This window comes from Gallinula chloropus (genome assembly GCF_964237585.1).
Source record: "Gallinula chloropus genome assembly, chromosome: 4".
In the NCBI taxonomy this organism is placed as follows: domain Eukaryota; kingdom Metazoa; phylum Chordata; class Aves; order Gruiformes; family Rallidae; genus Gallinula; species Gallinula chloropus.
The window spans coordinates 79,582,409-79,607,563 of record NC_140088.1 but is presented as its reverse complement, the minus strand read 5'-3'; the positions used below and the strand labels follow the sequence as shown (position 1 = coordinate 79,607,563).

At 36.5% G+C, this 25,155-nt stretch overlaps 1 protein-coding gene across 2 annotated transcripts in view; it reads right to left on the bottom strand.

Annotated features, from left to right (window-relative positions):
- The window catches only part of GRIA2 (glutamate ionotropic receptor AMPA type subunit 2), a gene marked incomplete at both ends in the record, with an annotated part of 87,291 nt that overhangs the window by 20,166 nt on the left and 41,970 nt on the right, over nucleotides 1-25,155 (bottom strand). For both annotated transcript variants that reach the window (XM_084263953.1, XM_084263954.1), the window contains 6 exons: nucleotides 819-929; nucleotides 1,628-1,732; nucleotides 1,988-2,155; nucleotides 15,626-15,787; nucleotides 18,028-18,081; nucleotides 22,509-22,705. In XM_084263953.1, coding sequence (XP_084120079.1) covers nucleotides 819-929; nucleotides 1,628-1,732; nucleotides 1,988-2,155; nucleotides 15,626-15,787; nucleotides 18,028-18,081; nucleotides 22,509-22,705 — 797 coding nt within the window. The remainder of the gene's footprint in view (nucleotides 1-818; nucleotides 930-1,627; nucleotides 1,733-1,987; nucleotides 2,156-15,625; nucleotides 15,788-18,027; nucleotides 18,082-22,508; nucleotides 22,706-25,155) is intronic.

Genomic DNA, 25,155 nt, shown 5'->3' with positions numbered 1-25,155 from the left:
GTATGTTAATAATGACCATGAATGTTAACAGGAGTTATGCATTCAGAGAAGAAAGAGTAAGTTCCAAAATAAGTTTATTTCTTGCATACAGTTTGGATGGAAGAAGGCAAAAGTATTTAGCGTCATTTGCTGTTGTCTTAATACAAGAAAATTCTTTCCTATTTCACAACCAGACCCCTCCCTGGAAAACACTTCAGGGTCTCCAGGCTGTATCTTTACTGAATTATTAAACAAACAATAGGTAAGATATCTACAACTATGCAGCAAATTTCTATCGTCAGCAAAACTGGTGATGAGTCATAAGTCCTACTAGTTTATCTCCTCTGCTCAGTTGTTCCTGAACTATTCTTGCATCTAGTGAAATTCCTATGTCTGTGACTTGTCCAAACTGAAAAAGCAGGAAAAATGCTGTTCTGTAACAATATATAGCATTATTTTCTAGACAACTAGAATACAACTTTAAATATTTTATTTTATACTTTAACGATTCATAGCAGCTATAATTCTGAAATCTATTTTCTAAAACTAACACTATGGTTTTGTCTCTCAGTGTTCCCTCTTTTGAAAACACATATTTCTTTTCCGTTTGCAGGTCTAAAAATTTTCACTTTCTAAGATGTTGAATCAAGGACTATTTGTCTTCTACATCATACTGAATCACATACATTTCCTTAATTTCCACATTTTATTTATGTATCATAATGAGTAACAGGTCACAACCTCAAATAATAAAAAGACAATAGATTAAACTAATGTAATGACAAGAAACAAATCACTGTAGGACAGACTGTCTTCTGACAAAATATGAGGCTAATTACCAAAATAGTGGTGACAATAATAGTCTTATTCTCTAGTCCTGAAGATTCATTTCCAAGAGGGCCATCAAGAGGATTCACAACCATTTTGTCCACTTCACTCCAATATCCAATCTAAAGAGAGTTTATAGGATGCACAGACACCAGTGAATATGAACTTTCAGAGAAAAGGTAAAGCATGTTGTTACTATGCCCGTGATTTACAGTCATGCTAACTATTTTAGCTGTAGATTTACCAGTGTAAATATTTACATTTATGTAGATCAAGACTATAATGAATATTAACTTTACAAAAGTAAAAACTTTTGTCCACATTAATTTGCCTAATACAGGTATACAACTTTCATTCACATATTAACATGTATTAGTATCAACATCACACACTGTAGGATTGAAAGCATTATGATAGTCCAGATTAGGAAGACACAGGAAACTGGCTTTTCCTGGAAAACTTGAAATTAGAGCAGAAAATAACCACATTTAAATAAACATCACTGAAAAGCTGTATTTCTGTGTTTGCCATTCAGAAGCACACTTCCCCACATTTAGCAATTCAGAAGAGAAAGCAAAAAGTGTAATCCAAAACCTGAAAATACTTACCAGAAACATTGACTCATATTTTTAGAAAGAAATTATACGTATTTTTACTTTGTTCTGCAAAACCAGTCTAGAATACACCTATGAATAAATATTATCGCAACTCATGCCATAATTAATCTGTAGTGTTAATTAATATTAATTCCATTACGTACCTTAACCCGTTGTTTAGCATGGTAAAACCTTTAAAGACACTGTAAGACAATTCAAATTACCTTCCGAGGACCAGTACTTTTGAGTTCCATGATGTTTATTGTAAAATTGATTCTCTTTCCATTCTGATCAAACTTTATATTCCCTGTTAGCCCTTCCACCTGAACCTATACGAACAAAAATGAAAGTGGCAGAAGAATGAAGTTTGTTGGTTTTAGAAAATGCTTTTTTTTTTTCCATCAATGATAACTGATATTTCAAAATTTTTACTCTTTTCCATATGCAATATATTATCTTAACATGAGACATGCTCCTGAGGAGCTCATTTCCACATTATACCCAGAAAGGTCCAGGCAGGTTAGGAAACTGGAAGGCTCTTTTCAACACATGCATACATCTCAGCATTCACTCTCAAAAGCTACCTGTTTCAATGCCCTTTCTATCTCTACACCATGACCCCAGGGTACAGCTGGATTTGCAAGACAATCTCCAGCATTTCCTCTTCTGGAGATCTCAATCCTCTGTTTGCGCAAATTACGGAAAGCTTCTGTCATCACTTGAACAGCATCATAGGTCAGAGCAGATGTATACTGAAAAGAAGTGAAAATATGCAATTAAAAACAGCTTCACTAAACCTTCCAATCCACTTGTTAATCCATTAAACACAGAAAACTACTAAAACAAAAAGGACAGTAAGGTATACTTGAAATCAGACCATTTTTTCTTTAGCTTGGAGGTTACTGTGCTCTCCAGGCATCTCCATCTGAATCGGTAGGGACCGTGTTAGTTAAGTATGAAATGAAGATTTATAGCTGTTTCCAGTGTGCATGACATTCCTTTCTCACTACAACTGTGTAGCAGTCCTGTGTGAGATATGGCTGGAAGCCCTTGGAGGTGAAAGGGGAACAAAGAAATAATTTCCTCTAAAGTAAGGAACTGCTCCCCTGATTACATCCTTCATGGAGATGCATTTATATACAGATCTCTTGAGTACATCTCCTCTCACATATGTACATAAGAAACTACACATATACATGTCCTTAAATTTTATCTGTTAAATATAAAACCTCAGGACTGACTATTTTCAAGTATGCAATACTTGCATACAAGTATGCAACAGCATGCAAATAATAGGTTATTGGCTGAGATGTCTGGAAGAAGTGGTGCCTCAAAGAGTAATACAAGCAAGGAAGAGCCCCACTGAGACATCAGAGAAGAATCCTGCATTCGCATGCATCAAAACTGGGGCTAAACAGTCAAAAGTGGTCATCTTCACTGACTGGAAAATTTTACATCTTAACTAACTAGCTGAACAGAAACCACATGTGCACATATAGGGAAGACTTCGTTGGATGGGTTTTATGAATCCAGAACATTACAATTATGCCAAATATAAAGGACATTTTTGGAAATGTGGGCCAGAATATAACCAGTTATGGCCTTACGAATGAATGCAATGATCCCTATGAAGGCTATTAGGTGCTGAAAGTACATAAACTGTAAAGTGGAGAGAAATGAATATAGTGACTCTTTGCTTCAATGGCTCTGACTTTAATGAGAATTTTAATTAGCTAGCTCAAGTCATGCAGAAGGCCCTTGTAATTGTAACCAAGGCAGGCTCCTGAATTGAGGTCATTTTTTGTTTGCAACTATTAGACCTTGGAGACGAAAAAAGGAAGGTGGAACTCCTTTTTTTCAGATATATAAGCTTACTGGGTGATTAATGTGAGTCTTCTCAAGCAAATTCTTGCAGTGACTTGTATGGAAAACTTTAAAGGGATCAGAACAGCAGAAGAATGAAGTGAAAGGCAGGCTGGAGCTCATACTACTTTCTACTATTGGAGTAGCAGTGATTAAGAGGCAAATATGGATTTGGAAATGAGGAGATAAGAGAAAGGACCCTGACTTATTTTTTTTGATTGACTAGCAATACTTCTTCAAGAGTAGCTCTTTGAAACATAAACATGAAACAGGAACATATTATACCACACTACTGTTTTGAGAAACTGGATACAGCATTGTCATTAACCACTGAAATATACTTTGGGTAGCAGAGAAAATAAAAGCTTGACATTGAGAAGTTATAGTGATACCTAATTCAGTTATTCGATGTTCCGTTTGATCATTGGGATATGTTTAATGTGTTATCCCAAGAATATTATCCCTACAGCATATAATTGCTGGCTATTCACAACTCGGTCATAAACTCAGTTTGTGTATGGCTTTGCCTATCAATACATATCTGTGTATATATGCCATCACATATATAAAATCCACATGCTTTAATTTAGGTTGTCAGCTTTAATCTAAGGATCTCAAAATATTTTACAAGCACCTTACACATTCATGTTGTTGGAGATGCCATGAAAGGCAACAGCCCATGCATCATTTCTTATTGCTTTATTCTGCATACACTTTCAGCCTCTAATAACCTTTATGGAGCTCATTAAAACTATCTATAGCTTAATAGAATAGAAGTAAAGCTGACAAACTAAACCAAAATGAACTCATTTCCACAAACAAGAAATGACAGACAGATAAACTGCTCGTGTAAACAGGTGTCTGTGTATGCATCTGTGTAATAAATAAAATTGTCATAAGTTAAATAATGCATTAGCTGTGTCTTGATTCACTTGGTTTTATATTGGAGATTGATCTGTGTTCTGATCTGCACTATTGAAAAAAAGTAGAACCACTCTTTGGGATGAGTTCTTACAGTGTTTTACAGCAGTCTAAATCTCCTAATGTCATTTCAGTTCCTTTCAATTTTACATGATAAAATCAGCAGTTTGAATACAAATCACTACAGGTACTATCCTATAGTTGCTACAGGATTACCAGTATTAAAGAAAGCATGGCAAAGAACATGCAAAAAAAAAAAAAAAAAAAGAAAAAGGTCTTGCTTCTCATAGTCCTAGAACTATGATAATAATAAACTGATAATCAGCTACATTATAATGTAGTGAAGTTCCTAAGGATTTCATGTTATCTGCTACCAAAAATGGACTGCATGCATGTCACATGAAAAGAATTCTTTCTCTGTAAATAAATGTCCTAACTGCCAAGAAGAGAAACCACAAGACTCATATGCAAATTTATTCAACTTAAATTTAAAAGGCACTAAAACCTTAATAAAATTTGTAACCTGCAACTGTGAAGACAAATTTGAGAAGTAAAGAAAAACTGGCAAGATGTTGATGCCTTTAACTTTAGCTGTTGTCCGGTCATTCATAAAATACCAGACATCCTTAACTCAATGGCCCAGAATCCTATTTTGTATTGTTGGAAACCGAATCTTCTGAAGATGAAATTGCAGAAGACACCTCCAGAAACAGAAGATTTTTTCTTTTATATGCATATTTAATAGTTTTAAGATATTATTAAAAAAAAAAGTTTACCCTGTTAGTCTTCTGTTTAACTCAGTACCTGCCCATGTGCTGAAGAAAAAGTTGAGAAATATACTTAAGAGATTTTAAACAAGACATTAAAAAGGAGGGAAATATTCTGAATCACAAGTAGAATTCTTTTCCTCCTGATTTGGGATCTGCAATGCCTAAATCTCTCCTTGAAATACTAATCGTTTTTGGGGTTGGTTTTTTTTTTTTGCATTTTAAGGTGTGATGCATTTGACCTGTTAATACACCTTCTTTAGGATGAAATGGATTGTGTTTTGGATTCCACTGATTTGATCTCCAGTGACTACTGAGACTACCAGAGGAGTCCAGCACGATCAGCTAAGATATAATGTATCTACACTGTAGACACACTAAAACCAAACTAAAATCACTCAAGAGGACTATGAACAAGCCATTCAGCCCTAATGTAACACAACAGTGAGGAAGGCAACAAAATAATAGCATATTATAGGCAGACAATGTACTAGTAGAGTCAAAGAACACAGTGCTAGTGTACAAGACACTAGGGAAACCTCAGCTAGAATAGCATATCCAGCTGAAACTGTGCTCAAGAAGGATTATATCAGTCAGAAATGGGCACAGAGACTTCTTCACCATGTACTGGGAGGTTGCTACTGGATCAGCAGGAGAAGGAACACTTTATCACTAATAAAGGCTAAAACAAAGGAGGTCTAAAATCAGATAATACTTTTCCTTGTACAGAGGTAAAACTCATGTTCTTTGTTTCAAAAGCAGCTGGGTGGAGTGAATGGATATAAGCAAATGTTTCAACACGTTACACATACTTAAAAAACAGCAAATATACAGCAAAGGCAGGAAGACACAAACTGTGTGTCCTCATAGGTTCTGGGAATAGTAAACATTTGGCCTACTGCTCTAAGCTAGCGGGTTTTCTCCCAATGGGTCACCATGCCTTTGATCAACGTGTTTGTAATACTTTGTTAAACTATGCACAGCCTAAATTGGAGATATCAAACACTGTCTTGTTTAAAGACATGGTACAGCTTTATTTTGCTTTGAGGATTGCATGCAATAAAATACTCCATCTGAATTTTGTGCATTTCTCCCTGTACTGGGTCTGGCTGAGATGGAGGTCATTTTCCTCATAGCAGCCCTCACAGTGCTGTGCTGCCTGTTGGTATCCAGCAAGGTGTTAGTAACACACCAGTTGTTCGGCTACTACTGAGCAGTGAGGCCACAGGATTCTCCAACATTCCCCTCTCACCCATAGGCTTGGGATAGGCAAGATCTTGGGAGAGGACACAGCCAGAAGAACTGATCCCAACTGACCAAAGGGGTATTCCATGCCATATAGCATCACACTCTGTAATAAAAACTGAGAGAAAGGAGGAAGAAGGGGTGACATTTGCTATTTACAACATTTGTCTTCTGCTGCAACCGCTACATGTACTGAAGTCCTGATTCCTGGGAAGTGGCCAGACATTGACTGCTGATGGGAAGTAGAGAATAAATCTTTTTGTTTTCCTTTGCTTTTGCACACAGCCTTTGCTTTATTTGACTGCCTTTATCTAGACCCATAAGGTTTTTTCCATCTTATTTTCTCTCCCCTGCCCAGCTGATAAGGGAAATGGTAAGTGCCTTGGTGGGTACCTGGCGTCCAGTCAAAATCCACCACAGTCCCACAAGGAAGTATTTCTCTATCTGAATGCTAGTATATACCACAAAAGCAGAATGGGCTTTTTATAGTGCTTCGTACAGTATTGTGCTTTTCAGTCTAAACATTCACAAAACTCTATCAAATTGTTTGTAACTTCAGAAATAACCACCAGATATTGGTATGTAGATATAGAAAGTTTCCTAATTTTTTTTATATATATGAAATATATATATATATACACATATATAAACCTGCAAACAATAAGAATAAGAGTTATTTGTCAAGAACTAGTAAAGGAACTGTGCAACTACCTCCTACTGACTATTAATGCAGTCAAACTAATGTATTCAGGCACCTGTTCCTTAAGGATCTTTGTCTCAACTAAGCCACCCATGCCCACAGAAAGTCCTGCCATTTATTCCAGGTTCCCCATGTTGTTTTGTCTCAGCTTTTGTTGAGCATGGCAAATGCTCCACAAAAAAAGCATACACCTGGTGAGGTGATTCAGCAGCATTCAGTAATGATGTGGCAGCACAGTGCGCTGCTGTACAAGGTGCTTATTTTGCAGTTGCTCCAATAATCACATATAAGCAATTTAAAGTCAACGAAATGCTAAAGCAGACACCAAGTTCTGCAAGATGTTCTCCTCACCAGTGCCATTAAAACCAACATGGTAGTTTTTATGCTAGTATTTAAAAACACCCACTATAAACTAAAAAATGTTCATTGCTCCAGCTTTTTTATCGAAATCTATCATACCATGCTGCAATCCAAAAATATTTTTCCTTGAAGCACTTCTTAATGAGAAGCAATAACTATCAGGTATTCAAACAAGATCTTGCAAGCCATACAGCAGCTTTGAATGCAAATCTTCACACTGTATCTGTTTTTTTCTACCTTATACTGATAGGTTTGGAAGACCTGCAATGAATTTAATCTTCCTTCTCCCACTGAAAAATCCTAAATATTTACAAGTAAATAAATCAGGACGACATCTAGTCTCTCTTTATGATAAAAGCAGAAACAAATCTAAGCTATTTATAATTTCATACTTGTACAAATGTAAATTGTACATTCACTACATTTGTGTAACAACTTGTCTGAACCTCAGTTGTGGATGTTCTTAAAATCTCCAGTCAGTAAACCTTTCAGCCATTGAGTAATATATAAATTCACTTCTTTTTATTCAGTTGCTTTAAAAGTCTAGTAATTCTTGCCCTATTATTTACATTTTCCTAAGAAGCTTTTTAAACCCTCCTAATTCTCAAACCTAACGCTTACTCGTGGTGAACTTTATATCACCAAGAAACACACAGAGCTTGACACAAAATTAAAACCAATTACTTGGATTTGAATCCACATAGCTTGACAGAAATAACAAAAACAATTATTTGGATTTGAACCCACAGCATTTTATAAAAAATAAAGAGATGTTGTTGTCTAATCCATGCCACTGCCTGTGGAACGTACCCAAACTGATGAAATAAGATTTCACTATCTTACTCCTAACTTTAAATGGAATGCACTTATAAAACAGCAAAGCCACTGATGATAAAATCACCTTTAATTTACTGTAAACCACAAAGAACATTAGCCTTTTTAATTGTTGCCATATGAATACATAAAACCTTTTTTCTTCAAGGCTAAGCTAAAGTTATGTCACTCTTCACAGTGTTAAAAATCAGCAGGATCCAGCAGCAAAAACTGAAGCCTACAGTTGTAACAGTGAGAACAGACCAAGTATGAAAATTTAAAGCAGAGAATAAGAATAAAATGTATAAATAGGAAGGTAAAAAGACTTATCTGAAAAATGATGCTGTAAGAAATGGATTTGAAAGAGCCACTATACATGCTTAAAGTGTTAAAGAAGGAAGTTTGATTTGTTTCTTTTGGGTGAGGGGAAGGCATGGGTGTAGCTCTTTGTTGTACTGTGATTTGGGGGGAGGGGCTCCTTTTTTTTTTCAACTGTTTTACCCTAAAAATACAGTTGAGTGTCTTTAAATTCCTAGGCTCACAACTCACTTCATTTTCAAAACTTAGAGTTAATCATAAATCTTCAAGCATATGTTACTTATGGAAGACAGTTCTTTTACTGAAGTATGTGATATATAGTCTTTGATTGAAATACAGTCTTCAGTAACTTCTTTACGATAAAAGTGGCCATCAAGCATTATTAACTATGGTAAATATCCTTGGCAAGATGAGCTTGTAACCAAATTAAGTTGAGACAATCAAAAATTGTATTCTAGATAATTTCCTGGTAGAGGATTCATAGTTAGAGCAATTAATAAAAAGGTAGAACAGAGATTAGATTAATTATGTCTTATAAAATGACTGATACTATATGAATGATAAGAACCTAAAAATCCCATCAGACTTCAGCTATATTATTTTTACTCATACTCAACAGACATTCTATACAGATTAATAGAAATAAATTATTTACCTTAGAAACTGAACAACACTGCAACAGAAACAATGATAAATTGAAATTTCATATGAGGATTCTTTAGAATTAGTATTTAGAATTTTTGACTGGCCTGTGGAATAAAGCCACACTAAATGATCTTTTAATTTGGTTTTAATACATTCTGACTCATCATCACTCTCTGTAACAATCTGTAGGAAAGGCAAATGGATTTGATATTACAATACACCTTGCACAAATTCACCTATAAAGTAAAAAAAAACTAAAAAAAAATCTACAGATTCTGAGAGTTCTCATCACGCATATTACATACTAAAAAGTTCCCAAACCTGCCATTCAAAACTAATAGTAATAATTCAAGTCTTAAATTGAGCACAAAATCCCCAATCCCTCACTATTTTCCTGTCATCTACCCCAACGAGCCAAACTATTTCCTACTATCTCAAGATGAAACAATTTCTCCTGATTGTTCCAATCTAACTCTAAATAAAACACTAATAGAATTAAATCCACCTATGTTTCCAGACTGCTGATCATACCAAAAATCAGTTGTTAACAGGGAATAAACAACACTTCATGTATGCTTTTCTGCCACCCCATATTACACAGGCAGCTACCTATGTTGACTGGTCCTTAATAACATCCTTGCCCCAGCAATAAGCTTACATCTCTCCTCTCTTTGTTTACATGAGCCATCCTCAGAGCTTCTCCTCCTCCCTGATTTCCCTGATCTAAATAACATTCTGCCATAGATGGATTTCCAGCTCTGACCACTCTCCTGTGTCTTTTTTGTCACAGAATGGTTTGGGTTGGAAGGAACCTCAAAGATCACCTAGTTTCATCCCCCCTGCCACAGGCAGGGACACCCTCCACTAGATCAGGTTGCCTAAAGCCCCATCCAACCTGGCCTTGAACACTTTCCACTTTTTCTGAATGACACATTACTACTCCTACTGCCTTCAGCTTTGTGTATCACTCCTCTCCTTATCCCCTTTTCTCCATCAAGCTCTCCTGTCCTAAATGACATTGATCTTGATGAAGCCAGAGGTATGCCTGATCATGCTGAATGCCTGGAGAATGAAGGTATAGTATCTTTCTTCTGTTTGTATCAATCATATTCAGGGAAATTGCTGACTGATAGAAGTGATAGAGTGCTCCTGGGAAAACCAGCAGGAGGAATCCATTGCACTTCGTTGGCTGAAAATCCTTAAACACTTGTAAGAATAAGAGGGTTCAAATTCAAAGCAGAGCTGCATAGGGACATCAGAACTTGGCTCTATAGTCTTCTGAAGTCTGGAAAATACTTTTGCTTTGGCACAGTTCAGCCACTTTTACTTGCAGGATCGAAAGATCTGGGTCAACAGGCCCTTTAGATGCCTGAGACAAATCTACAGATATTGCTGCCAATCACCCACTGCATTCACTGACTAAAAGTTCTATTCTTTAAAAAAAAAAAAAACAAAAAAACCCACAAAAAACTGAACAACTAAACCAAACCAACCATGCTGGTGTGAGTGATTACTTATGCAAATGAGCCATGAGCTATTAAAAAGAATCATGAACACTGAAGTTTCTTATGTTTTTGCAAGTAGAAGAACATTGAATACTAGGATTCAAACATACAGTGAAATCAGGCAGCTAGAACAGCAACTGCTAGCTGCGTATTTGTCATGCCTAGGAAACAAAACCCAAGGACTAGAAAATGTAGGCAGAAAAATCTAACAAATCTACAGGTTTACAAGGGCACTTTAAAAATCAGTAAATCGACTCCAGTTCAGTTCCTGACAGAACTGTAAAACACTGAAATTAACTAATTTTTAAAATTCTAATTTATAAATCATTATGATCTACTTGAATTCAGGCATAATCGATCACATTTTTCCATTAAAACTGTAGTAGGTGCAGCAGACTATAACTCTTACTAGAGTGCTTGGTATTATAAATCCATTTTCCAACACACTGCATCCATGAGGCATGCTCCAAAATGAAGGTATTGTCCTATTCATTAATTGTACACTTTCGTTGAGTTGCCTATAGCTAGACTAAACTCCTTCTGAATTTCTAGTTCAAGTATGTTTTCACTGTTGCCTTCTTTTTTCCTTATCATTAGTGAGTCCTCTAAATTTTAATTATTTCTGAAAGCTAAATAAGTGGGTTTATATTTGTCTGCATCTTCTCTGCATTTGATCCTTGAGGTAAATCAGCACCCGTGGAGTTAAACCAGCAGTTTTGCATTACAAGCTTCATTCTTCCTGACTTACATTTCAAGACAGGCAGTTTTCAACTTCTACAACTTTTTTATAAAGAGCAGACTGCTTGGTACTATATGAACACTTAAAATTCCAGAATCACATTATCTTTGGAAAAAACAAAAAAAATCATGATAGCTTTCTAAAAAACTAGAGGACTAGGTTATGGCCAGGAAAGTGATAATAAGGAAGAGAAGGTGTTCTTGCTTCAAGGAAGTTGTATGTTGTGGAAAAGCTGCCAGCCTTGCTCCCCTAATTCCCAAGGGGGCAACCTGCCTGGAACACATCATACTTCCTTTCAGCCAAATCCTCACATCCTGCATGTACTTCCTGGTTTCAGTTAATTTTCTTCCCAGCACCTGGTGTAGTGCTGTGTTTGGGAGTTAGGATGAGAATAATACTGATAACACACTGGTGATGTGGTCTTTGCCAAGCAGCCAAGGACTTTTCAGTTTCTCATACTGCCCTGCCAGCAAGGGGCTGCCCAAGAAGTTGGGAGGGGACACAGCCACATGAAATTATGCTCCATATATAAATGGGGGGGTTGGCTGGGGGTTGGGGAAGCAGCTGAGCATTGGCTCCGGGTGGTGAGCAACTGTGTTTTTTGTGTATTCTTTTAATATTATCATTATCATTCTCTTCCTTTTCTGACCTATTAAACTGCCTCTATCTCAACTCACGAGTTTGACCTTTTCTTTCCAATTCTCTCACCCATCCCACTGAGGGGGTGGGAAATGAGCAAATGGCTGTGTGGTATTTAGCTGCCTGCTGGGTTAACGACATCAACTTGAAAATGTAGAGCTATTAAAGGCAAAATCAGAAAGTAAACTCAACCTATTGTTTTGTTATGTATTTACTGTGTGTCTGTAAAGATTATGAAGCTTGAAATGCAATTGTATGAATTCTGAACAGGTGAAACCTCACAAAGCAATTTAAGCCATCAAAAAGAGCTGCGATGAGAACTGGAGTTGTCACCATCTTCCAACATAACGGTATTCTCTGAGTCCAAACTGCTTAATGTTTTCAACCAGGCACCCCCAAATTCTATCCTACATACTGCATATAGTTTCTGTGTATATCATAGACAACTTGTCTCAGATACTTCTGGCACCCATCAAGCTTAAGGTTGCTCTTAGAAAGGCTCGCTAGCCTTCAAGAGGTATGAACTGACCTTCTTCCTGGAATCAGGCCAAAGGCTGCCCCAAACTGAATGGGATAAAAGGATTAGGAAGTCGGAACAGTTGGATGTGAAGAGCTATCCTTCCACAACAGCAAGAGACATAATAGCTTGACACACTTACTAGGCCTTTATAAAATTCAATGTGGCTTTTGTTTTGCTTCTTGACAAAGAAATTCACCAGGATGCTCACTGATGTTTCAAGATCTACACGTTATTTTTTAGAATTGTATGTAGAGACTGATAACACCCTTGATAACAACAGATACATTTCAAATTTACTCTGAGGTAATCAGCATATCTGCTTTACAGTTTAAATGTCCCGCTTAATCTTTAGATCTTGCGGTTTCTTTCCATACAGGTACAGGACAGCAACAAATAAAATCAGTGACTCTTCTCATCTACATCCTAAGACTGAGATTTCTTGTAATTACTATTTTATATATTGTGAAGATAACATTTTTTCAGTAATTTGACTCAGGTCCTCTACTGGAACAGATTTTTTTTTTAACCATGTGGGGTTTTTTTCTTGAAAAGCACATTCCTTTGAAACACACATTATTTTAGAAAGAGATGTCTCTCTCCATTTTCAGGACTGTACTTGCATGCTCTGATATGTCTTGTCATGTCAGCTCAGACATATTCCACAGACTTGCATTTTAAAAGGCACAGTGAATGTATACTTCCTTTCAGATTACAAAAGGAAGATAAAACAACACAGCTGCAATGCTACTGACTGCAATGAGATAATGTTTGCAGTCCTAGGGATAACATTACCTATGAGGGGTGTGTAATGTCCTCTCATTTCTGCATTGACAATACAGGACTTTTATTAGCCTTCTTATCTGTTTCATGCAGAATTTGCAGTGACAGCTTCCTAGATTCCATGGGAACCAGTGGCAAAAGCTCATTTAAAACCACTGACAATTTGGACAACTGCCTCAAAACCAAAAGGGGAAAAATGCTACTCACAAGATCACAGAAGGGACAAATGGGAGACCAGTAAATTAACCTCTCAATAACTTGTATGTTTACATAGTATTGCAAGAAACAAAGGATAATAAACACAGCTAGAATAGAAGGAATGGCATGTTCAGCAAGGACAGGTACGGAATGCAATTCAACAAGAACAGATGAGCAATGCTGTACTTCCAAAGGATGATCAAGTGCACAGATATGGTATGAGACTGTTGAAATTGGCAGAAGTACAGAAGAGCAATGCATTGAAAGATCTGGACCTTAGTGTGTATCTCACAATAGATATATTTCAACAGGGGTGAGAAAAGTAACACAAAAGGAAGCCCTGACAGAAGGACTGTCTCTGAGATACTTGAAGCCATTATTCCAATTTCTACAGCATAGCACTTGTACGTAGTGCAATACCCAGTCTGGCATTTCAAAGCAGATGGGTACCAATTAGAAAGGTTCCAGAGCAAAATGACAAAAAGGATCTAGAAGAAGAAAATTCAAAAGAAAAGGCATTATTTAGTTTAGCAGGGGGGAAGCAAGGACGAATATGGCAGCCATCTTCAAATACTGAACAGCTTAAAATGGGACCTTCATAACCACTGGGAGGAGATAAAGGAGTAATGAATTATGCAATATAACGGCTGATTTGGGCTAGACAAAAACCAAAATACAAGACTATTTAAACTCCAATATAGAACAGTTGGGAACTTGGTAACCCACTATCCACGGTAACTGTGCAGGTAGAGCTGATTCTGCCTTCGGGCAGGAAGGATGGACAGGCTGACTGACTGCTCAAAGGCTTTTATTACCCTATTTCTATGATTTCTATGATTCTGCTCTGCCTAGCTCCTTCAAGGACAGGAAAGAAATGTGACATAGCTCTATCCTTACACGTAATGACAGGCAAAAATGACAAGTCATATGTGTCTAAGTGCAAAAGATACACAAAGAAATACAGTAACTGCTACAATCAATCTCTCCAAACATCGCAATATACATTCACTCTCTCACTTCTAGCATTTACAAATATCACTGTATTCCTTGAGCAGACAATGTATAAAGGAAGACAGATTGCCCTTTTTAAATGCTTTTAAAATGTGTTAATTAAATGATAAAAAATAAATGTTTTAATACATTTATTTTTCCTATCCATAAAAAAATAAATCTCAAAACTGTAAGATGTTTCAAATACACTTCAACCCTTTCTACTTCTAGTAGACTTAGAAGGACCTATCATGGAAGCAAGAAAGGCAATATCCATGATAAAGTTACAGATTTTTTAATGCTATAACAAAACACAGCAACTGCTTCATCTTACTTAACACAGATGCAATTTCCCCACACACATGCTGTAAGTAATAGCAGAGATAGCACAACCAAGATGATTCAATGATTCTAAGAACATGCTTCATATTCAAATTATAACACAAAAAAATTATGTTGAGAACAATCGCCATATATCTTTTTGTCTTCAACCAGTTTAGAGTTAAGTAATCATACTCATTCTTAATAAAACTGTGTTACTTGAAGGAAAAATTATTTAGCAATAAAATTGCATTTTTCTCTGTACCATATTGCAAGAGTAACAGATCCTCATTATGGTCACACAAGGTAAGATGGTAGTTTTATCCTAGCTTTATCCAGAGGGAAAGCCAAGGTAAGGAAATTTAACTACTTTTCTAGGGTCACATCTTCTGTCACTCAGGACTGAAATCAGACCATGGTTCTGTACTGGGGTATATCATTTCATTTTCAAAATCTCTGTAGGATTTTGGCATCTGTCTCAAAGCAGCCCTCTTACCATTGTTATTGGGAGATTATATCAGAAAGTGCTAGATCTGTGCTCCCTGGAAACCTATCTATGACTACACATTTGCCTTTAAAACATTTAAAAACACAGAGAAAGAGAAAAAAAAAATGTCAGGGGATAATATATCATCACATCCAAAACAATTACTTAACAATCTGTCAGGTGCAGATTTACAGTGACACAAGAAAAATTAAAGTTGTCTTGAACATCTTTTACAATGCGGTATCTTTTCTCAACCAGTCCTATGATAAAGAATGTTAAAAGTACCCCAGAGAAATATAAAAATGTGTTAGCACAGCTGATTCGGAAGGGCTTTCCCTGTCTCTTGTCTTTCTATTCCAATTCCCTCGCTTCCTGTACATCTGTCATGGCCAAAACAAATGTAAGACATACCTTAATTGTACTAGTGTGTGCACCAGGATATTCCTTTTCCTCCAGTGTTGACCAACGTTGTATAAATTTGGACACCAGAGGATCATCATAGTCAACTATCTGAAATCCTGAGACGTTAGCTCCTCCAAACTGAATTTTAGACAGATCTCCATCAGTAAACCCCTGGGTATAGAAAATATTATGTCTGTTATTCCAACAGTTTTGGCATATCCTTCAATAGAATATACAAATAAAGAGTTACCATATGACTTCTACCCCAGAAGTGTAAGCCAACATTTTCCTCAAACAGGATCCAAGTTTAAATCCTGAGCTGCCAGGATTAAGTTGTCAGCTCCGCCAGCCAGAAGTGCCTCTTGTTGCTCACTAGACATACACCTTTACAGAGCAAGGGCTGAGTGATGTGTCCTTGCCATCTTTACTTTCCTGTTAATTTCAGTAAGACTGCTTAAATGAGAAAGGGAACACTGACATGAGTTAGGCAAGCAAGTTTTAGCCAGGAATAGTTACAGCCACAGTCCTGTCCTCTTTTTGCTAGGAATACTATAGCATGTGGAAAAATTTACAAATCTCACCTGCCTCCTACCTCCAGTATGAAGAACTACTCCTCATGCTTACAAACAGTGTATGCTTTGTGTTCCGTGCTCTCTGTTTAACGTGTCCCAAATAACCATGCAAATGAGTTTACGTGAACAACTGGTTTCAGGCACTTCAGTTTAAATGAAAGCTCAGACATTATCAGAAGTTCCTACATTTGCTATACTGAGTGTTTTTCAATTACTGCATATTAATGGTACTCATCAACGATGTGTTGCCTCACGCTAATACAGACGCTTCTACAGGGAGCAGGAAACTTTCTTCAACAATATTGTAAGTTTGAACAGGAACATTCATTGTATACTTTGATCCCTTCTCCATCTACCAGCATGTTCTCTTCTTAAAATACATGAATTTCTTGACTGACTGATCAGGCTAGAGGAGAACATTATTATAGTCAAGACAAGATGAAAGAAGGTGGATTCAGTGAAGAAGATGGAATGTGGTCAAGTTCTACATAAGTTTTCTTTCTGACAGAGAAAAAACAGTTTTAAAATTATTACAGTTTTAAAATTATTGTCTAAATATGTAGGATTTAGAAAATATAAAATATGATGTTAAATAGCTTTGAAGTACAAAAGTCAGTAAGTTTTAGATCTTACAGGCTTACTGTTGCACGCTTAAAGCAATGACTGTGATAGCAGCCAGTTAACATAATGAAATACACTCGGCAATTTCTCTAAAATGCTTATTTCCCTTAAGACTGAAATACAGTTTATGCTACATCTGCAATTGAAAATACAAATGTCTAACACTATGGGAACTTTCCAAATTTTGTAAGACTTCTATGCTTGCTTTGTGAAAATCAACTTCTTTTTATTAGAAAAATTAGTAAAGAAAAAAATGAAACCCCACTGTTCTGCTTTTAAGAGGCCCATTAGAGTCTAAGGCTTCCTCACATCTGTCTAGCAACATACGTGATTCTTCAGAATACTCCCTGCCTGGAGGGGGAAAGTGTTTTGATCAAAGGTTGTAGGAGACAGTCATTATGTCTGAAGTGTGACAGACACACTAGGGTCATATTGTCTCTGGACCCTGCTGAAATGTGTATCAGCTGCTATCACAATCTAAGAATACATGATAAAAGAAAATTCTTCAGAGGAATTCATACCATGTAACCCCCAAAACTCTTTTCTGGAACAGAATCACCAACATTCAAATCTGTAAAATCTGCTTTATCAAAGCAGTTTTACCAAAAAACATTGGACCAGATTCTGTAGCTTCAGTAAATAAGTGTTGTTGACTTTAATGTCTCTAAAATGGTCCTCCATCATCAGACAAAACTTCAAAAAAATTACCTTGACAGAATTTAGTGAGTTTCCTGAACTTTTCCCTCTTCAGGTACACTATGAGCTATGCTCTCTGATCACCCATGTTCCAGAAAAAGCTATTACCAAGCCAATCAGGATAGAGAAATTGTAAAGCTGAGACTCAACAGTCTAGCAGAATGAAAGCCAAGAACTCGAAAGGTAAGAGGAGAAATAGCAATTTGCTGAATTAATTTATCAACCTATAATCTGAGAAGCTATTTTTCAGATTTCCATACTCTACTTTTCTGAAGTATGCAGAAAAAAGGATTAAGCTCTACCGAAAGTGCTGAGCAACCTTCACTCCTATTGATGAGAGTATCACTGGAGGTATTTAAGCCAATAAAGCAAATACCATCTCAAATCATGCATTCATTTAGCAAGGATAAAAACATTTGGCTTTCTTCTATTTTCTAAAATGCATTTAAAGCAAAACACTAGTTGATGCACTTCTATAAACAATAAAGTAATACATGTATTTTAAATATTAAAAATGCTTACCAGATTTGCAATGATATAATGGTATCCTTTAACATGTTTACCAATTGTGATAACCTGGAAAAAAAAAATAATTACCCCTGTAATGGAGAATGTGATATACAGACTGAGACGTAAACACTGCAAAATGCAGGATGATGTAAAAGCTAGTTATGAGTTTATTTTATGCAATTCCAAGATTGTTTAGTGCTTTACCTTTTATTTTACCTAATGCACCACTGAACATACCCTCTGCTGGTTAGTCATGTTGAAGTCTAAGTCCCAAGATCTGTAAACAAATGAGCTGAATGCAAATTACTATGCATACAAATTAAAGGCACACCCTGGGCAGGAGGGAGTAGGCATCATGCAGTAGCAGGACTGTGCCCCAGAGATACCTGATTAGATACTGTCCCCTTTCTAGCAGAATTGTAACATTCCCTGACCTAGAAAAAGTTTAAAAGACCACTTACATTACTGAAAGCACCTACATTATGAGGAAGCCTTTTAAAGTTAAAATTGCTGTTTATTGCCCTAAGCCTTCCTCATAATCTCCCTCAAAGCCAGCTGGTGGTTTCTCAGCAGTCTCCACTGGAAGCATGTAGCATTTATTCTTCTCCCAAATAATCCTAATTAAGACTGTGTCTGCATGGGGAAGTTTGCCTTTTGATGCAAAATGCTTCTCCAGAGAGAGGATAGGGAGATAAGAGGACTCTAGAGGTTTCCTGAATCTTTTGAACAATGAGAACAACTTAAATCAGAGAGCATGATTCATCTAATTTCTCATTTAACATAGACTTATAGAATGGTTTGGGTTAGGAGGGACCTTAAAGATGATCTAGTTTCCTCCCCTCTGCCACAGGCAGGAACACCCTCCACTAGACCACGGTGACCAAAGTTCCATCCAACCTGGCCTTGAACACTGCCAGGGAAGGGGCAGCCATAGCTTCTCTGGGCAGCCTAGTCCAGGGCATCAACATCCTCAAAGGGAAGAATTTCTTCCTAACATCTAATCTAATTCTACCCTCTTCAGGTTTAAACCCATTAGCCCTGATTCTATCATTACATGCCCCTGTAAAAACATAGAACTAAAATATTCAGAACAGGTATTCTGTATCTTATACTAAGATAGTAGTGAACAACATCCCACATACTTGCTTTAATGAAGTTACAGGAATACAGTTGAAGGCTGTGTTTATACTGTATTTTATATTATAGAGTTTGAGACTGAGAGGGATCCCATTATACAGGCCATAGAAGTTATTCAGTCATTCCTCTTTTGAGTTCACTATATACATGATATATGAAATTAATTGTTCTAAAATAGTTACTTGGTTCAGACTACTTAGAATTCATTATTTATTAAAAGGTTTAAGAACTAAGTCCAGACACATTTCTTATGAAGCTGCTGCTTACAAAGAAATTTCAGTTAGACTAAACAGATTAGTTCTTTTGCATAAAATGCTTCTTTATCATTGGTATTTGAGAAAACAACAAGTAGCTTCAAGTCTGGATCAACAGTCAGTAGCTCTGCTCTAACTGCCACTGGGTACTATTTCATTCTTGTAAAACACTGCCCTGTGCCACTCTTCCATATGATGACTCAGAATGCTGCCAGGTAAAACTCCAAGAAGATTGAGTGGTGGCTACAAAATTCAGGATGAAGGAGCTGAGGACACAAAAAGTATTCACCAGTGTCTCTAGTTTAGACTAGCATCTCAAGCAGGAAGGGGCAGTAATTGCATGGCTGCCCAAAGTATATTATGAAATTCTGCAAAGGGAGCTGGCTGAGAAGAAATAGAGGCTATATAACGAAGAGCATGGTAACACTGACCTGCCAAATCAGAGAAGTGGAATATAAACTAGACAGAGGAAAGCTGAGGAACAGAAATATTTTTCCACTTCAATTTACATAAATGGTTGAAATCTGGAAGTAAAGTTATAACAGGAGACAAAAAATAAGAATGATGAAATAACTTTGAAAATATATTGTGTGTCTATACAAAGGTCCAAGGACTGCAGAGCATAACAAAGTGAACCTGAGGCTGCCACCAAAGCCTAAAACATTAGTGGGATAAATCAAAGCACTAAAACAAAAGGTTTCTTCAAGAATAGAAAGCAAAGAACACAGTAAAGGAGTTGCTGTTCTATACATCAAGAATATGAGTAATACTTCAGTATTCAACAAAAATCTGGTCAACAGAAAGCCTGTTGCATCAGTAAGAAAAAAAAAAAGGGATACTGATTGGAGAGTCTACCTCAAGCACCCCCATAAAAGAAGAAAATTGCTGAGGTTTTTTTTTGGGGGGGTGGGGTAGGAATTAAGATAAATCTGGTAGCAAAGCCAGAATTGAAGTATGTATTCTGCTATGTATATTCATATACATACGAATACAAAAATCAAAAGAATACACTCAAAGAATACTCACAGGCCAAGAAATCTATTATTCAGCACAGGCCTTCATTTTACAAGATGGAGAAAATTAACAGAGAAACAGTATTTTTAGATTTTACTCTAGAGTACTCTTGGAAAGAGAATCTCAAGGCTAAACTCATACGGTACTCATACTGTACTACTGACAGCAGTTTAAGACAATATTTTAGGGCATACTAGTGAACTATTTTAAGAATAATTAATCAGAAATATATTAACTGACATGTGTGGTTGATGCACAGTTGATTTTGGTTTTTTTTTTTACAATTCCTCCATGAATTACAAATAAAAACAGCAGAAACAATAGTTTATCCATCCGTATGCTTAAGGAGTACCAAAAGTCTGTGGGGATAAGCTAAGAAAATCTAAGACTCAAAACAAGGCAGAATCTATCAAAGTGCAATTAAGGCAAGAAAAACATCCCAGAGCTTCAATCCAAATAAGAAGCAGCCAAAGAAAAATAACATACCTATTACTAAGCAAACAAACAGGGTAAAAATGAGTGGTAGCTGAAAGGCAGAGGCTTCTTGTCTTTAAAAAGCAGTAAAAATTGAAATTGAAGAAACCTGAAGAGTCAAACTTGCATATCAAGGAAGAGATTATAATGAATATTACATAGTTAATTTTAAAAGAAGCTGTAGGTTAGTAAGATGATAAACAGTCAAATACAGTTTTGCAAAACTAATCAAGCTGTTTCTTTTCTTTCTCTGACGTTACCTAACCCAGCCTAAGAGATAACAAGGAAACAGCAGATGTGATATGTGATATATGTGAGTCTATTCAGGCTTTTGTCCTGTATGACTTTACAAGTTCTTAAGGGAACATGGAGAAAATAAAATTCACTGAAAAGTGAGTGAACAACTGCTTGAAAGGCCACACAGAACCAGCTGAAGAGGACCTATAAGTACTATTTCTCTCAAGCATTGCTCTACTCAGTACATTTCTTGACAAGGACAAGTCAGAGCATGATGAAAAAAACCTACAGATGAGCGGGAGGTTGCAAATGCTCCAGAGAACTGAATGAATTTCAAATTTATCTTGAAAATTAGAGAAGCATTTTGTGGATATCAATTCAAAATGAAACAGACAAATAAATATAATGCACTCCATTTAGGACACTGCTTGTTGTCTGAGCCTGTCCACAATGTAACGACCTTCATAACAAAGACCAAAATAACAAGACCTTCAAAAAAGCTCCCAACCAATATATCTACACTGACAATACATCCCTACAGATGCTGCATGGTCTCACATGGTCAAGCTCAAGCCAGCAGGGAGCTCTCCTCATAATTTTCCACTGTGTTCTGCATGCATGAAAAAAAGTAAGACACCAAGTCAGACCTTCCTAGACAACCAGACTGAAGGTAATGAAATAATTTGAATAAGAGCACAGTGATGTTTTAAAAAAATTTAATAAAAAATCTTGACAAATAATGTATCTGAGGGTAGAGATAAGACACCATCTTCTGTTCCGTTTAAAGCTCAGAGGCCTTAGCTGTGGAAAACAGCATCCAATTTTGGTTAAATCACTTTAAGAGGGAGACAAAATGAAGAGAGACCCAAGGACAGTACGAATGACAGCTTAGAAATATGAACTACAAAGGGAGTTAAATGGAAAAGAGGAGTTGTTGATACAGTCTTCCTGAGATGTAAAAGGCTCTCGGAAAAAGCATTAGAAGTTGAAAATACTTTCTAAGTGTAAGAAGAACTAATACCTCAACATAACTACTTAGAATGCAGCATATAATAGTTAATCAGCTAAATATAATATAGTATACTACTAAGATTTGGAAATAGCCTTAATGAGTTTGTTTTGTTTTAAATAACCAGGATATAAACCCATACGGAATCATCCAGATAGAATTGTTCTTGCCTTTGAGCAAAGGGAGGGATTACAGGATTTATATGTTCACTTTCTGCCTGATACCATATATATGTGGTCTTCAATACAAACCTGCCACTTCAAATGATACATGATAAACACTAAAATAGGCTCAAGAAAAATTTATTCATTACTTTTAGCTATAGAATATGGCTAACTGCTGCCACTGAAAAACAGAGAATAGCAAACCTGATCAACAATGTCGTTGACTTTATCGCGCTCACAGTCCAAAATCACTCGCCTTTCCTTTTTTACCTCTAAATCTTGAAACAGTGAACGGTAAGTTTCATCTTTTCTGTCATTGTTAATATTGCCTACATTGATGGCAGTCACTTGCCATTTCTTCTCAGCAGCAGAATCCAGCACAGCTTGCAATGTTGATAAGCCTAGTGAAGCACAGGAGAAAACAGAAGATACGACTGATAAAGCTTCAGGAATAACAAGCTCCTAGAATGTGACTTATGAGACTACTTATTTAAGATTTCCCTGTAACTTCTTTGAGCTGTCATACATTGTTATGACTGAAAAAATGAAGATATATGTGGGCCCAATCAGTTCTTATTGCGTAAAACTTCTATTTACATCGCTGAAAGGAATCCGGGTAGAGCCTTGTAAGGACAACCTTTTCTGGTTTTCCTTCAACTTCTTTATAATGGGATTTTGCCAGTTTCACTCATTCCCTGCTGGATTTCCACATGCTGGGAAAGAGGTCTTCTAGGAGAAAAGTGATCCAATTATGGAAAGAGGATCAGCTGCTTATTATGAAATGTTATTGCTGCTTTTGTTCTCAGCGCTTGAGCAGTACTGTGTTTAAACCCAGACCTCACTGAGGACTATGGCAAAATTCCCATGTTCTGCAGTGGTGATAATGGAATTGTTATTTCTGTTGGCTACAGTCATAATCCTGATTATGAAAGAAGATGTGCCAAGTAATATTTTTCCATATAGATAAGCAGGCTCAATGCTAACACCTACAAGCAGTATACAGAAGTTTGCTTCCATTTTGTCATTTTGGCATGTTCTTGCCAGGAAGCTTCAATGTCTGTACAGTTGCAACTGCCTACAATATACTCTAAAAGCAGAAGATTTTATTTGACTAGTTTTCCTTTTCAAGGATTAAATAACAGAGTACAAAATTACTACTGGAAATTAATTTCTGCTATACAACAAATACCATTATAACAACTTCCAGCAGTACAGGAACTAGATTTATGTTTAAATGCCTTCCAGGGAATTCCACATAATTCTAAAGAACAATTTTAAGGATAGATGGTAGGCTAATTTTCTTTTTCTTTTTCCATAATACCTTCTCACAAGCCAGTTGGCATAGCTGCACATTCATCTCCCGTGAAACCACAGAACACCAGGAGTCATTTCTTTGAGACAAATTTCTGTCTTGGTATGTAAAGGAAGCTTCAGGTATACCTCCCACAAGAAATAATAGCAGTTATGCCCATAAATGCAGAAAGAAACCAGTAGGAATTAATTTGTCTCCGTTTGTAAATACATCATTAAATTAAGATTGGTCTGTGTTTAACAATTCAGCTTTATTAACTAAAATGGTAATGACATACAGCACTATACAAGACTGGTCATCAGCAAAGGTAGAAAATGGCAGGCTTCCAAAAGCATAAATTAAATTATTATCTCCAATAGTTCTGGTTTTCTGTGTCACCTTTAAAGACTGACAAAAAGTTTTGTATGTCATGCAATGAATATTTATAATATTTAGATAATTTATAATATTTAGAACTTGTTAAAGATAAAATGTGGATAACACACTAAAAGGAAAAGATAATGAATATAAGCAAACTAAAATATGTATGGAATGCCTTAAAACATTAAAAATCATGAAAATAATTGTATTCCATTAGAAAGGGTTTCTATATTTTACTTCTTTGGTTCTCCATTTTTCCTAGGGACTCCCTTTTCTTGGGGTGCTCTCTGCAGAAATGTCAAATAGCTGCCTGGATTGCTTGCATTTTGCATGTGTGAGATTTGTCATCCACATACAGTTTGTTTATTCAGATAGCAATAACATATTGCAAACTACAAAACCACCATTTACAGTAATACTTCTGTGGATGTTGAAGTATCTGGAGAGTGGTAGCAGAAGTGGGACTCTGAAGAGGAGAAAACTACTTTAGTTGTGGGTTTTTTTTAAACTTCAGGAATACTTCTGTTTGGGAACCCCATCTGCCTGAACTTCTTTTTGTTTTCATGAGACAAGCTCTGACTTCAGCAAGCTCTGAAAAGGACTAAACAGAGGCTGAGCAAATAGACATCTCCAATAACATCCCAACTTCTTCCAAAACCCACTGCTTAGCACTGATCACATAGAGGAGGCAAGGAGGGTAAAGGATGCTGATCCACATTATATGAGAACAGTAATAGCTTGGACATGCACAAAACTGAACAGCCTCACTTCATATATACAGGAACGAGATCCCTGCTCTGCAACCAGTCAGCCTCTAATCACAGAGGAGCAGTAAATAATTTATTGGAGCAGTAAATAATTCCTTTGGAATAAGTCATCAAACTAATTCCTATCAGCCTACACAGCATGCATGAAGAGTACGTCTCTCTGTCTTTATCTCACCCCGGAAGGTGGAAACATTTTAAATTAGGTATCATTCCTTAAATATATGTCACCATCACTACATTAACACTCATACAAAAGTGTATAGAGCAACCGTGGACCCTGTGCATTCAGGTTTTGATGTCGGTGTTGCTGACTACATACTGCTTGACTCTGTAGGTTAAACCTGTGCAATCAGTGGGAGGGAGCACTGTGGAGCAACAATTTACTCAACATAAAGGTAGGAGTTCCATGCCT